This window comes from Lissotriton helveticus, chromosome 9 (genome assembly GCF_964261635.1).
Source record: "Lissotriton helveticus chromosome 9, aLisHel1.1, whole genome shotgun sequence".
In the NCBI taxonomy this organism is placed as follows: Eukaryota; Metazoa; Chordata; class Amphibia; order Caudata; family Salamandridae; genus Lissotriton; species Lissotriton helveticus.
In genome coordinates this window covers 643,388,921-643,401,755 of record NC_136070.1, presented here as the reverse complement: position 1 = coordinate 643,401,755, position 12,835 = coordinate 643,388,921, and the positions used below count along the sequence as shown (strand labels likewise).

The following is a 12,835-nucleotide window of genomic DNA, read 5'->3' as shown; positions in this document are numbered from 1 at the left end:
AGTTGCTTTGGTCGGGGCTGCTCGTTCCTAGACCTCGGCGCAGGCCCTCGGAGCACCGTATTCTTGCGGATTAGTATGCGGATTGATGAGAAGGGCTATGCTGTCCCCGGAGCTCCTCAACTAAGCAGCCATCTTGTTCGGCTGTTAGCCACGCCCCCTGACTTACAGTACTTTTACCCCATTGTAAAATCAGTACTACAAGTTCCAGAATGCTAAGTAGAAACCTAAATTTGATGAGTTACTCGTGCATTGTGCTGGAAGACAGAGCTCTGCTATCAGCCACGTGACATGGGGCTTTACCTCAATTGGAGTTTACTTGGCAATTATTTGTTGCAGCTGTATTCGTTTTCGGGTTACGCTCATCCTCAGCATCACCCAAGTATCTCGTTAAGTTCTGAACTAGTCTGTATTGCCTCCTATAAAGGTTTTACTTTTACATATATGCATATACACATATCTCTCTCGATATGCTCGCATAGCTCATATGGTGTTCTTCAACCACGTATAAATAACAATCACTTGTTATAGGGAGGCTGGCAACAACCATAGGGCCAAAAGGGCTTTAGCCCAAGCCTCCCCCCCAATCCACATCACCATCATGTGCATAAGCTTGAGTTGCAGTGGGATCAGCTGGGTAGTGTTTGGGGTCTAATCTCGGGCAAAGTCGAGTTTTACATGCCTTTGTGAACTGGTAAACGAGACTTTGTGCTTTTTCACTGGTTCCAGTCCCCCCTGGGTTCAAACTCTGCCTATCCCTAACATTTGTATTTTATTTTTACTGCCCCAGTGGGAGAATGCATATTGTGTAAAGGCATCTCAGGAGTAGGGATGCCACCTTTCCAAGAGAAAAATACCTTCCATTTGTTGTTGTTTAAAGAGTCTGCAAAAGCCTCACCTTGACACTAAATAGGTCTGTAAATAAAATGGTATGTTTTCATTTGTAACATGACTTTACTGTCTTTCTTACCTTTAATTATTAGTCATAGATCATTAATGCACCCCTAGAAGACATTATTAAAAGTGCTATTTATACTTGTTGTTTGAGTACGCACAAATAAGTGTTAAAAATACTGGTTTTGGTGATTTTGCTTATTTTCTACTGACTGGGACATCAAAATACCGGTGGTGCCGGTACAGATCCGATCAACTCGCAGCCCTAATAAGGAGACTGAAAGTTTGTTGTGGGATCAGCACAATATTTATCTCCTCCACCCTCCAACCCTGATTCATGCAGTAATAGAAATAGTTTATCTTGTATATGAAACCCTAAGCCAGCCGTCAATACAATGCTGAGTTACTCCAGATGTCTGAGAATATATTCTGAATTCAGACTTCTTACCCACATTCCCACCGCTCACCCTTCAATTTCATGTTTACCCTGCACTCACTACGATCACACTGCACTCATACTGCTCACACCATTCACCCTCCTCCTATAATGTACTCACACAAGCACACCACTCACCCTGCATGCACAACACTCCTCCACTCACTTGCCACATTCACCGCTCAATGTACACTCACAGTGATCACACTGAACTCACACCATGTATCCTCCTCTTACCCTGCGCTTACACGAGCACAACACTCACCCTGCACTCACAGCGACCACACTACACTTACACCCCTTGCAATTAACTCATGCCGCTCTCCCTTCACTTATCCTGCAGTTAAATGAGCACACTGCTCACTCTGCAGTCACAGTGATCACACTGCACTCACCACACCACTCAACATGCACTCACGCTTTTCACCCTGCACTTACACTAGCACACTACTCACCCTGCAATCATGTGACACTTCTCTCACCTGTCACTCTCGCTGCGCACTCTGAAATCTAACTCAAACAAGCACATCACTCACCATGCATTAATTTCTCCCGCTGTGCACTCACATAAGCACTTGTGTCACTCAAACAGTTTACCCTTCACTCACATTGGCACAGAACTCACACCATGCAAACAAGCACAGCACTCGCCACCCACCCTGATCTCACTTAGACAAACCTCTCAGCCCGCATTCATATGGGCACTCTGTTCATCCTGCCTGCACATATGGACAATAGTCTGCTGGAACTCATAGGGACACACAACTCACTCTGCACTAACTCCTCTCACCGTGCACTCACTGATCAACCTTCACTCTGGCCGCTCATCCTGCACAACACCCAGGCACACCACTCACCCTGCATTTACCCTGCTCATACCACCTTGCACTGACCCTTCTCACTCTGAACGCACACCTTTCACCCAACACTTACATCGGCCCTCCTCTCAGATTGCATTCATACAGCTAACCAGACACTCACATCAGCAAATATTTCACCCTACACTCGCACCACTCATGCTACACTCACTCACACTATTCACCATCACCCAGCACTTACATGAGCACATCTCTTACTCTGCACATATAGAAATTACACAACTCATGAATATACACATATTTCTACAAACGCACCCACAGAATACCTGCTCTTTCCATAGTACTAGATGCCTAATTAATTACATCTGCAACAACGGGTCTGGTGCAAGAGAGAAGAGTGGACTGAGAATGTATGAAGGAGCAAGGAAGGAGACCAGGGCTGAGGTTTTGGGCTATGGTGATAAATTGAGGATCATGCGACACCATCAGCCATTCCTGGCTTTCCATTCACAACAATGTTTTATTTTGGGACTTGTTCGTTTTTTATGTGTTTTTTTACATTGTAAGTTGGGTCTCAAAAACCCCAAAATGCAAAGTGTTACTGGATAAAATTCATGGTCGCCGAAGATTCAAGTATTTCATAAGACCAGTTGGATGCTGTGATATTGCATGTTAAAACGCAGATTAGTTCATTTCTAATACTTTGACTGGTTGATCCACATGCGAAACCAAATACAAGCCCTGTACAGTTATTTTAAGGAAGTGTAATTTTCATTCACATCTACTTGTGACAAACATTGACAAGTCAATATATTATTTTTGAACAGCTTGTGGAGAATATGTTTTCATTAGGCTTCACTAAAAAACAACGCAAGTATAGCAGAAGCAGCAAGGCAAGCTTTTCTAACACAATAAAAGCAGACTGACTAATGGAAATGTGAGTGGCAGTATGTCTGTGTGCAAGTGTGACAGTGTACAAATGTATGAACGAGTGCAAGAGATAGTGAGAATGTGTGTGTGTCAGTGTATGTGTGTTATACATGCAAGTGTGCTGCTGGTCTGGCATACTGGAGGCTATTCTTGCCTTATAAACAAGGGCACTAATAGAATATGGATGGGAGGTGTTACCTATGGCAAACTACAAGCCCTAACATGCTTCTATTAAGACACCATCAGTGGCTGCGGGGACTCAAACTGCCTAACTTGACAAAGCTGCTAGCCTAGTCAAACCCAGCATCAGACACACAAACCACGCGCCACCGCACCTGGCCGAAGACCCCAACATAATGCACATAATTCTTAGCATATATGGGGTGGATCCATACCATAATGATATTTGAGGTAACTCTTGTCAAGATTTCTGGTACTTATTTTATAGGGGTGTCAATGACAAAATGCTCACCCTTGTATACCAGAGGGAATTTTAAGAGGTACCCATGGCTGTGGCTGAAAAATCCATGGTAAATTTCTGGCACTGTCATATTGAATATACTCCTTGGCATAAGGGGCTCACTCATTGAAAAAATTAGGACTTTGGTATAGTGGAAGCTCTGACTTAAGACATTTAGAAAAAAAAAAGAACTACTCCAAGGAAAGGCATGCTTCTCGGGTGCACCATGAAAGTACCGGAATATTTCATGAATGCCCATAAGGGTCTGTGGCGTTTCAGCAAATTTGATCCAAAACATTCTCAGGGAAGAAGTCTATTCCCCCTTAAATCATCTACAAGAAATCTGTTAACTATTTTTACTCGCTGGACTTTGGGTATCATACCACACCACTTACGAAGATTGTTATCATCATACAAAGGGCATGAGGTTAGCTCAGATTCCATTTCTAAAAAGACTGTCCTGCCCCATTGCTGTGACCCGGACTGGCTTTAGGGCTGTGTGACTGGTGCAGCTGGCGTTGACTTTGTCAGGAGCGCTATGTTTGCAAATATTTTTTGGTTTAAAAGCTCATGAACTTTCTTTTGCATCAGGTAGTTTTCAGGCAACAATATCAATAGAACTCTGGTGATTAATGTTTCTACTAATGAGAATTCCGAATTTTGTCTAGTGCAGTTTTGTCTAATTCCAAATGAGCAAGGCAGATTAATGAGCCTGCTGCAAAGAACGTGTATGCAGATCACAGAAATGAGTATGAGTGAACTATGAGTAGCACTATAAAAAATGAAATGTATGCCAGAGAGAGGCTATGGGGAGATGACGTGCCCCCTTGGATAGTAGTAGTGAGGGAATTCATAAAGGAGAACGATATGGGGGAGGAGACAACCAAAAAAAAGGACTGTCATAACAGCCACCACCTGCGCTCGAGTCAGCCCTGGCTGGGAGTCTTAGCCCCCCCAAGTTCAGGTCTAGTTGCGCCCCTGGTTATAGGTCCCATTCAGCCTGTCAGCCCTCGTAAATCTCTTGAACGGATATATAGAGTTATCTCCGTATCATCGCCAACCCTCCCGCCTCATTTGTCTGTGCACTACAGATTGTTTAGATTCCCATTGATCACTGTGCGTGTCCCGCCTCCTCTTCCCCGTACCTCCATTCAGCGCCATACTTAAACCGATGAGACGAGCAACTACTGCCAACTTCCCTGAACCGGAAGAGGAATTACGTTGCACCGTTCTAGCTACTACGAACTAGAGTGCTAACTGTCGGTATAAATGTGCCGGTAGTGGGCGCCATGCAGATAGAGGAAATGTTTGTGCCCCATGCAGCATTTGAAAGCGAACACAGTGTTTCAACTGATATCGGCTGCGCGTTTCTCGCAACCCATAAAGGATTCTGACCTTGTGTTATATAACTGGTGATTATGTAAAGCGTTTTAATGACCTTGAACCGAGTTCGCACTATAATAAAATTGAAAACAATATTTGTTTTGCAACACAGTACTAGTAGGCATTAAAATGTAGCTGCCAAGGGACTTCGTGCTATCTGCGACATTACTTTTCAGATCTAGCCCAAAATAACTGTGTATATGTGCATGGGCTTTCAGTCTGCCATCTTAATCAATTTTCCAAATTAATGTCATTCTCATTTTATTTCTGCCCACCACACCATAGCGCATGGGACAGTTGGTCAGCCCAGTTCACACACTAGCTATCTTACACGGTGACTACATTTTTCTGATCACATAAGCCCATCCTACTGAATTGCAGGGGAGGGGGACACCTTTCCAAAGGAAAATATATCGGCCATTTAGATCTATTCGTGTTTTAAGAGTGTGCAAAAGACGACGTGAAAGTTAAATAGAACTTCATATAAATCTTGTGCATTTATTTGTAACATGACGTTTCTATTTGTGTTTACTTTACTTATCAGTCAAGGACCAGTAATAGGCAGCTATATAGCACGTTTTAAAGTGCTTTCTTTATATATTTGCTGTTTGAAGTACAAAGGGCAAAAAAAATGCCTTTTGGTGCTTTTCTTAATTTTGTACTGGCCAATGTATTAAAATACTGGTCATGCCGGTAGATAACTAGCGAGGTGACAATATAAAGCATGACAACGAGTGTACTTCTATGCCAGAGCAAATGTTCCTGTGCGCCCAGGCCTGGCAGGCCACTCCTTTACTTGTATATTTTTGCCAAATGTCGTTTGCACATTATTGTGTCCTGAACTCACCAGGACCTGGCTTTTGCAGCATGTGCAGTATACACAATGACCCAAAGACATATGAATCAAGGGAGATGTTACAGTAATACTTATGACAGGTAAGTTAACGGGTGCCCTGGCACATGGGCTTTTCTTTCAAAAGCAGCCTCTTCTGCAAGCGGGGTAATTGGGATGGCGACTCGACTGCTAGCCAAGTTGTCTATAAACCTGAGTGTCGTGGGTGCTCTCCACCTAGGGTTGCCACCTTTCCAAGAGAAAAATAGTGGCTTTTTAGGTTTCGTAACCTGGCGAGGGGCGAAGCCACTCCCAGATCGAAATCTGTTGTTTCTAATAGTGAGGTTAGGACAGCCTCTGTTTCCAATTGGCTAGCTCCATAAATGGAGGCTAGCCATTGGGAGGCAGAGGCTGTCAATCGCGTTTTCTCTCGAAAACGCGATTCGGGGGCGTTTCTGGTGCTTTTTTTAAGCCCCGCCCCTTTGTCCCGGGCCGCGCTGCCATTGGCTGCCGGCCCGGGACACCCCCGTGACGTCATTCCCGGGCCGCGCTGTGATTGGCTGCCGGCCCGGGACACCCCCGTGACGTCGGGCCGGCAGCCAATCACAGCGCGGCCCGGGACCTGACTTGTTTAGTTTGGCGAGCCAGGCCGTTTGGGACCAAGTAGGTTTACGGCGGTTTCAGGACCTTGGAATCGTGAGTACAGAACTTTGGTCCCCATGTAGCCATTGTGGAACGTTTACCTCGTACACAGCCCTCTAGGTCAGCAGTTGAGAGCGGCAATTTTTAACTGCTTATTATCATGTGTCTTTGTCTTCTGATCGAGAGAAACATCGGCAATAGCCTATCAACGCAGCACTCCAGACTAGCAGCTCAGAGTGGTTTCTTTAACAGAATGTGTGTGTTTGACTTCTCATATGCTACGGACATATCCGCTCTGTCAGTGACATCTGGAGTTTATTAGCGCTGCGAGGGTTTCCCCCTCCTTCAAGCAGCGCCGGATAGTGCTGCGGCAGCAGAGCTCGGACGTCAGGGTCGGTGTTTGCCTTTCTACACACTGCGTGCCGTGTGATAACAGCCGGCGGGGCTCAAGTGCTGGCGAGGCGCTTTGTCTTTACAGTTGTAGCGCTGCGGGGCGCCCGCTGTGCAGGCGCTTTCTCTTCCGGGTCCACCGAGTCCTGTCCTCTTGGTCACACGGCCTTGCCGGGTGCGTTTCAAGCCCGCCCAAGCTTATCGGCGCTGGGATTTCCTTCTGTCAGGGAGCCATGTTGAAAACAGCGCCTCCTGTTGAGTAACCCATGGTGCGCCATCTGCAGGCTTCATTATGTTTGCAACTCACTGAAGCTGTTCGCTGTCCGGGGCTCATATGGCCCCTCGGTCAGAAGCTAATTTTTAGGTTGACGGACATATCCGCTCTGTCAGTGACATCTGGAGTTTATTAGCGCTGCGAGGATTTCCCCCTCCTTCAAGCAGCGCCGGATAGTGCTGCGCGCAGCAGAGCCCGGAGGCCAAGGCCGGTGTTTGCCTCTCTACACACGGCGTGCCGTGTGATAACAGCCGGCGGGGCTAAAGTGCTGACTAGGCGCTTTGTGTTTACAATTGTAGCGCTGCGAGGATTTCCACCACATCTCGCAAGCTGATTGGTCCCTCGCTGAAATACACAATCCCGTCTGAAAAACAAACGGTTTTACCGTATTCACTGGATGCAAAGAGCAGAGACTGACTGTTTGCGATGCTGTTACTGTAGCCAATGTCCACCGCTCAGTGAACACACAGGGAATTCTTGATGGGCAAAAAAGAACAGGGTTGATATATAGGGTTTTGTGCCAGCTTCCTGGTACTCAGCCGACAAAAATTGAGGGACTTGTGTCCACACAGTTTATGAAATTGTCTAAGGAAAAACCTGCAGGAACAAAAGTTTAACAGATTTGTACACAGATGCGGCTTCGGTTTCAAGGCAGTCCTAGGCAAGCAGTAGTGCAGGAAGAATTGGATGACACCCTGCTATTCTAGCTACCACCGCATTGAAGTCCGTGGTTTTCTTTTTCAGGTCAAGGTTTTCAAGTTTGTTAATGTTCCCGGTCCCAGTGTTGCTGCACGCTCGGCCGTTCCTCAGTTCGGGGGTGCTCGGTCTGTACACTATTTGTGTCCATTGAGTGGCTCATGTCCTTGTGGGATTCTTTGTCTAATTTCTGGTCAACGTGGGTTGTAGTCACTTTTCCACACATCGCTTTCTGGCCGTGTTTGTTTGTTGGCGGTGTCTTGCACGCATGCGCGCTCCATTCTATCTCACGCTACAACACAAAGTGCTTTACAGCTGTGTGTGTGTTTGGTGATCTCTGCTCTTCTGCTGCCTGTCACTTTTTCGACTCTGCCATCTCGTCGTGCTGTCCCACGGGACCTGCGTGCTCTGGGTGAGTGTTATGTTTCTGTACATATTTCCATTCCTGGTGGGGTTTCAGGCACCTGTTGCTCTGGTATTTGCCTGGCAGCTTTCATTGGTTGATTTCCCCCATTTTGCCCTATTGTTTTCGGTCCTGGCGGATTGCGTGTTTATGCTTTCTGTTTGTTGGGCTTCTGCGTACTGCTTTTGTTGCAGTTCTTACCTGCTGGTTGCTTTGTCTATTTTTGGTGTGCATGTTGGTGTTTTGGTGAGCGGCGACGTAATACCGGTTCTGGTGGCTTTGTGTGCTAATGCTCCCACTGTAAGACCCTGTGTTTGCACTTATGGTTACGTGTTAGAGCTCCCAGCGGGTGCATTCCGCCTTTCATCCTTCTGAGGTTGATAGCGTGGACAGTGGAGGAAAAGGGTTTAAAACCGTGTTATCACATATAGCAGAATGACGTAGGGTATGTAGAGGCAAGTAAAAAAAATAGAAGTCCCACAAAAATACTCATAAGCAGTGGTTGGTAATATCAATTTGTATTGTAATTAATCCATACATGACTAGCAAACCTTTCTTACTTATTGTAAACTTGGTTTGCACAGCATAAATCATGTTGCACTGCTCTTGTGTAAGTTCTTACCAAGTGTCACTTGTAGCGTGATGTGCACAGTATTGGACAATGTTTTGGGAATTATTTTAGATTTCCTTATGTTATCAAGCTGCTCCCAAAAATTGTGAGATTTGGGGACAAATTACTACTATGGAATTGCACTTTTCATGCGAAGAAAATACTATTGGATTCAGTAATTTAGTGTTTGTGTAGAAACGCATACAGAATTGAAAACCTAAGTCAACTAGTGTTAGGTTATGTTCTTGGTTGAATTTACCAAAGCGGTCTCGGGAATACTCTGTCGTGAGAAATAGTGCAGAGTGACTGCAGAGTGCTAGGGAGTGCAGAGTGACTGCAGAGTGCTAGGGAGTGCAAGGGAGTTCATAGTGACTAGGGAGTGCATAGTGTCTAGGGAGTGCAGAGTGACTAGGGAGTGGAGAGTGACTGCAGAGTGCTAGGAGTGCTAGGGAGTGCTAGGGAGTCCAGAGTGACTGCAGAATGTCAGGGAGTGCTAGGGAGTGCAGAGTGACTAGGGAGTGCAGAGTGACTAGGGAGTGCGAGGGAGTGCAAGGGAGTGCGAGGGAGTGCAAGGGAGTGCTAGGGAGTGCAGAGTGACTAGGGAGTGCTAGGGAGTGCAGAGTGGCTAGGGAGTGCAGAGTGGCTAGGGAGTGCAGAGTGGCTAGGGGGTGCAGAGTGGCTAGGAGTGCAGAGTGGCTAGGGAGTGCAGAGTGCTAGGGAGTGCAGAGTGACTAGGGAGGGCTAGGGAGTGCAGAGTGCTATGCCATTTATTTATCTGTTTTCAAAACCAACACATAAATACAAATGTTTTCATTTACAATGCCAATAGCTCTAACTTTTGCAAAGGCGAAACCGTTGCATTGTAAATGCTTGTTTTTAAAGGGTTGAAAGAGCATTGGGTGTTACAACGTAATATCTTAGTCAAGTCGTCAAAGATGTTTCCCTACTGGTTGTATGGGCCTTTATCAGTTGACACTAAGCATTGAAACGGAAAAGACCTCAACAATACATTTCTCACTTGTGAAGCCAATGTGACTCTATTATAAGGATCAGAAATCACCAAATATAGTTCAAGGGTTTTTATTTTCGATTACCATTCAATCCAGTATATATGCAAATCAAAAGTGAATTCAATAAATGCACCAATACAATCCATAAACTGAAATATCTCAGTAGATTGAGAGGCAATAGAATGAAATACCGTTTGCAATAACCACAATAGTATAAAACAGATTAAAGCAAAAAGGTCCTCCATAAAGAAACTTCCCTTCCTTCTTCTAAACCTAGATCAAATATAGGGTCATCTATCAAGGGTCTCTAATTCAGGAGCATAGAAGGTGTCAGTATGATCAGACTTCAGTAGCACTCTTGAAAAAAGTTTTATTTTATTTTTGTTTTGTCATAGGTGTAAATAGGAATTCGCATCATCTGGAAGAATGGTTAACTAGAGGCAAGGCTCGCAATCAGGATTCTGTGAATCACCAGCTGGAGGAGTGCGTGTCCATTTGCAGGGGCAATTTTTTGGTGACGATTAATACACGGTGAGTCCAGCCGTGAGAAGGTCGCACCGCCCTTCAGAAATATCGGAGGGGATCGTCTTGCCTGTATTTTGCGGGTGAAATTGACGGCGCAGCTGGTTCCTAATTAATGGGAACAGGATTCTACTCTGAGGCCCACTGGAGGGCGAAAATTAGTTCTGGAAACAGTTTGGAATGCACACAAAGCCACCGGAGGCTTACAGACAAACTGCATTAAACTACATGTTCCAGTGTGTGTCCGAATGAGGTCGCACACCACTCGTCCCATCAGCGTGTGACCCCGGAGCATGATGGTCGATGTGGTCGGTATCAGCGGGTGCGCTTCTACCCGGGTCTTGAGTCTTCAAGGTATTCACTTGGTGTGCTTGCCATCCCGAGCAGTGTGCGACCTCATTTGGAAATACTATTTATACAGGCTCTCTTGAGCCGGTGAAGGTGACGACCTCGAGATTCCGCACCTGCGCGCCATAAGAGGTATCTGGACCTACGAATATTTTCGGCAGCCCACGCAGCAACCCCGTGCACACGCCTAATCCCTGCTGACGAGCGTTAATGAACGCGAAACACGTGTACAGGGATGGCAAGCACATCAGTGAACACTCTCAAGATTCAAAACTCGGGTAGAAGCGCATCCGCTGATACCTACTACATCGACCATCATGCTCCGGGGTCACACGCTGATGGGACGAGCAGTGTGCGACCTCATTTGGAAATACTATTTATACAGGCTCCCTTGAGCCGGTGGAGGTGACGACCTCGAGATTCCGCACCTGCGCGCCATAAGAGGTATCTCGACCTACGAATATTTTCGGCAGCCCACGCAGCAACCCCGTGCACACGCCTAATCCCTGCTGACGAGCGTTAATGAACGCGAAACACGTGTCCAGGGATGGCAAGCACATCAGTGAACACCCTCAAATATTCAAGACTCGGGTAGAAGCGCACCCGCTGATACCTACTACATCGACCATCATGCTCCGGGGTCACACGCTGATGGGACGAGCAGTGTGCGACCTCATTTGGAAATACATGTTCCAGTGTCCATTGCGCAAGGGAAATAACTGAAAGGCACACCTGAGGCTGTTTAAAAGGTTTAAAAACGAAAGGAACTGTGGTTGCAGAGTAATGGTGGTGCAGGTAAAGATGCCTCTGAAGAAAGAGCTTGTATTTTATTTATTTATTTATATAAAGCTTATAAAGCGAATGGTTACACTAACTAGTGTGTCCCCATGCTATACACTCCTGAAAAGGCTCCTATTTCGGTGCTGGTGGACTATGTGATTTCATCTGAGCCAGACTTATTCTCTGGGGAACAGAATGGTTTTAAGTTCTGTCCTAAAGATTGACTCTGACGATTCAAATCTATCTGTGATGCCTGCTACTGGTGCCATGTATAGATTGAATAGTGTGGGGCTGAGGCTGGAACCCTGTGGTACTCCCTGTTTGAGATTTAGTTCTTTAGACCGGAATGGCCCCTGTGCAACCTGGAAGCTACGATCAGTTAGAAATTACTCGAGCCAGTTCCATGCATTGCCCACCACTCCTCCCTTTTTCAGACACTGTAGCAGTGTGTGATGAGCTACAGTGCCGAATGCGGCACTGAGATCAAGTAAGATCAATGCAGCTGTTTGACCTTCGTCCGCATATTTGCGTAAGATTTCCGTAGAGAGTAAGCTCTGAAATGCATCAGGCAGCAGGACAGGAGAGATCAGAGAAGTAATGCCTGTTCTCTTGAATTAAAGGATTCTGTGAATCACCAGCTGGAGGAGTGCGTGTCCATTTGCAGGGGCAATTTTTGGGTGAAGATTAATACACGGTGAGTCCAGCCGTGGGAAGGTCGCACCGCCCTTCAGAAATATCGGAGGGGATCGTCTTACCTGTATTTTGCAGGTGAAATTGACGGCGCAGCTGGTTCCTAATTAATGAGAACAGGATTGTACTCTGAGGCCCACTGGAGGGCGAAAATTAGTTCTGGAAACAGTTTGGAATGCACACAAAGCCACCGGAGGCTTATAAACAAACTGCATTAAACTACATGTTCCAGTGTGCATTTCGCAAGGGAAATAACTGAAAGGTACACCTGAGGCTGTTTAAAAGGTTTAAAAGCGAAAGGAACTGTGGTTCCAGAGTAATGGTGGTGCAGGCAAACATGCCTCTGAAGAAAGAGCTTGTAAGCTCTGAAACGCGTCAGGCAGCAGGACAGGAGAGATCGGAGAAGTAATGCCTGTTCTCTTGAATTAAAGTATTCTGTGAATCACCAGCTGGAGGAGTGCGTGTCCATTTGCAGAGGCAATGTTTTGGTGAAAAAAAAATATATATATACTGTCTGTTATCAAGGGCGGATGCCCGAAACGCGTCAGATTTTGTGAGGCTCAGCTTTTAAATAAACCTTTGTGCCTTCAATTACGCTGGATTCGTGTGGTTTTCCATGGTCGTGTGAAACGGAGCTCTGGGAGGCTACAGCTGTTGCATATATATATATAAATATATATATATTCACTGAAAAAAACATAGGTTTTAGGGGTGTTATAG

At 45.8% G+C, this 12,835-nt stretch overlaps 1 protein-coding gene across 1 annotated transcript in view; it reads right to left on the bottom strand.

Annotated features, from left to right (window-relative positions):
• Nucleotides 1–4,798, bottom strand: part of ZNRD2 (zinc ribbon domain containing 2) — a 44,185-nt gene extending 39,387 nt beyond the window's left edge. Inside the window, exon 1 of the mRNA XM_078660719.1 lies at nucleotides 4,681–4,798. Within this exon, the coding sequence (XP_078516845.1) occupies nucleotides 4,681–4,696 (16 nt within the window). The 5' untranslated portion in view covers nucleotides 4,697–4,798. The remainder of the gene's footprint in view (nucleotides 1–4,680) is intronic.
• Nucleotides 4,799–12,835: the final 8,037 nt, after the last annotated feature.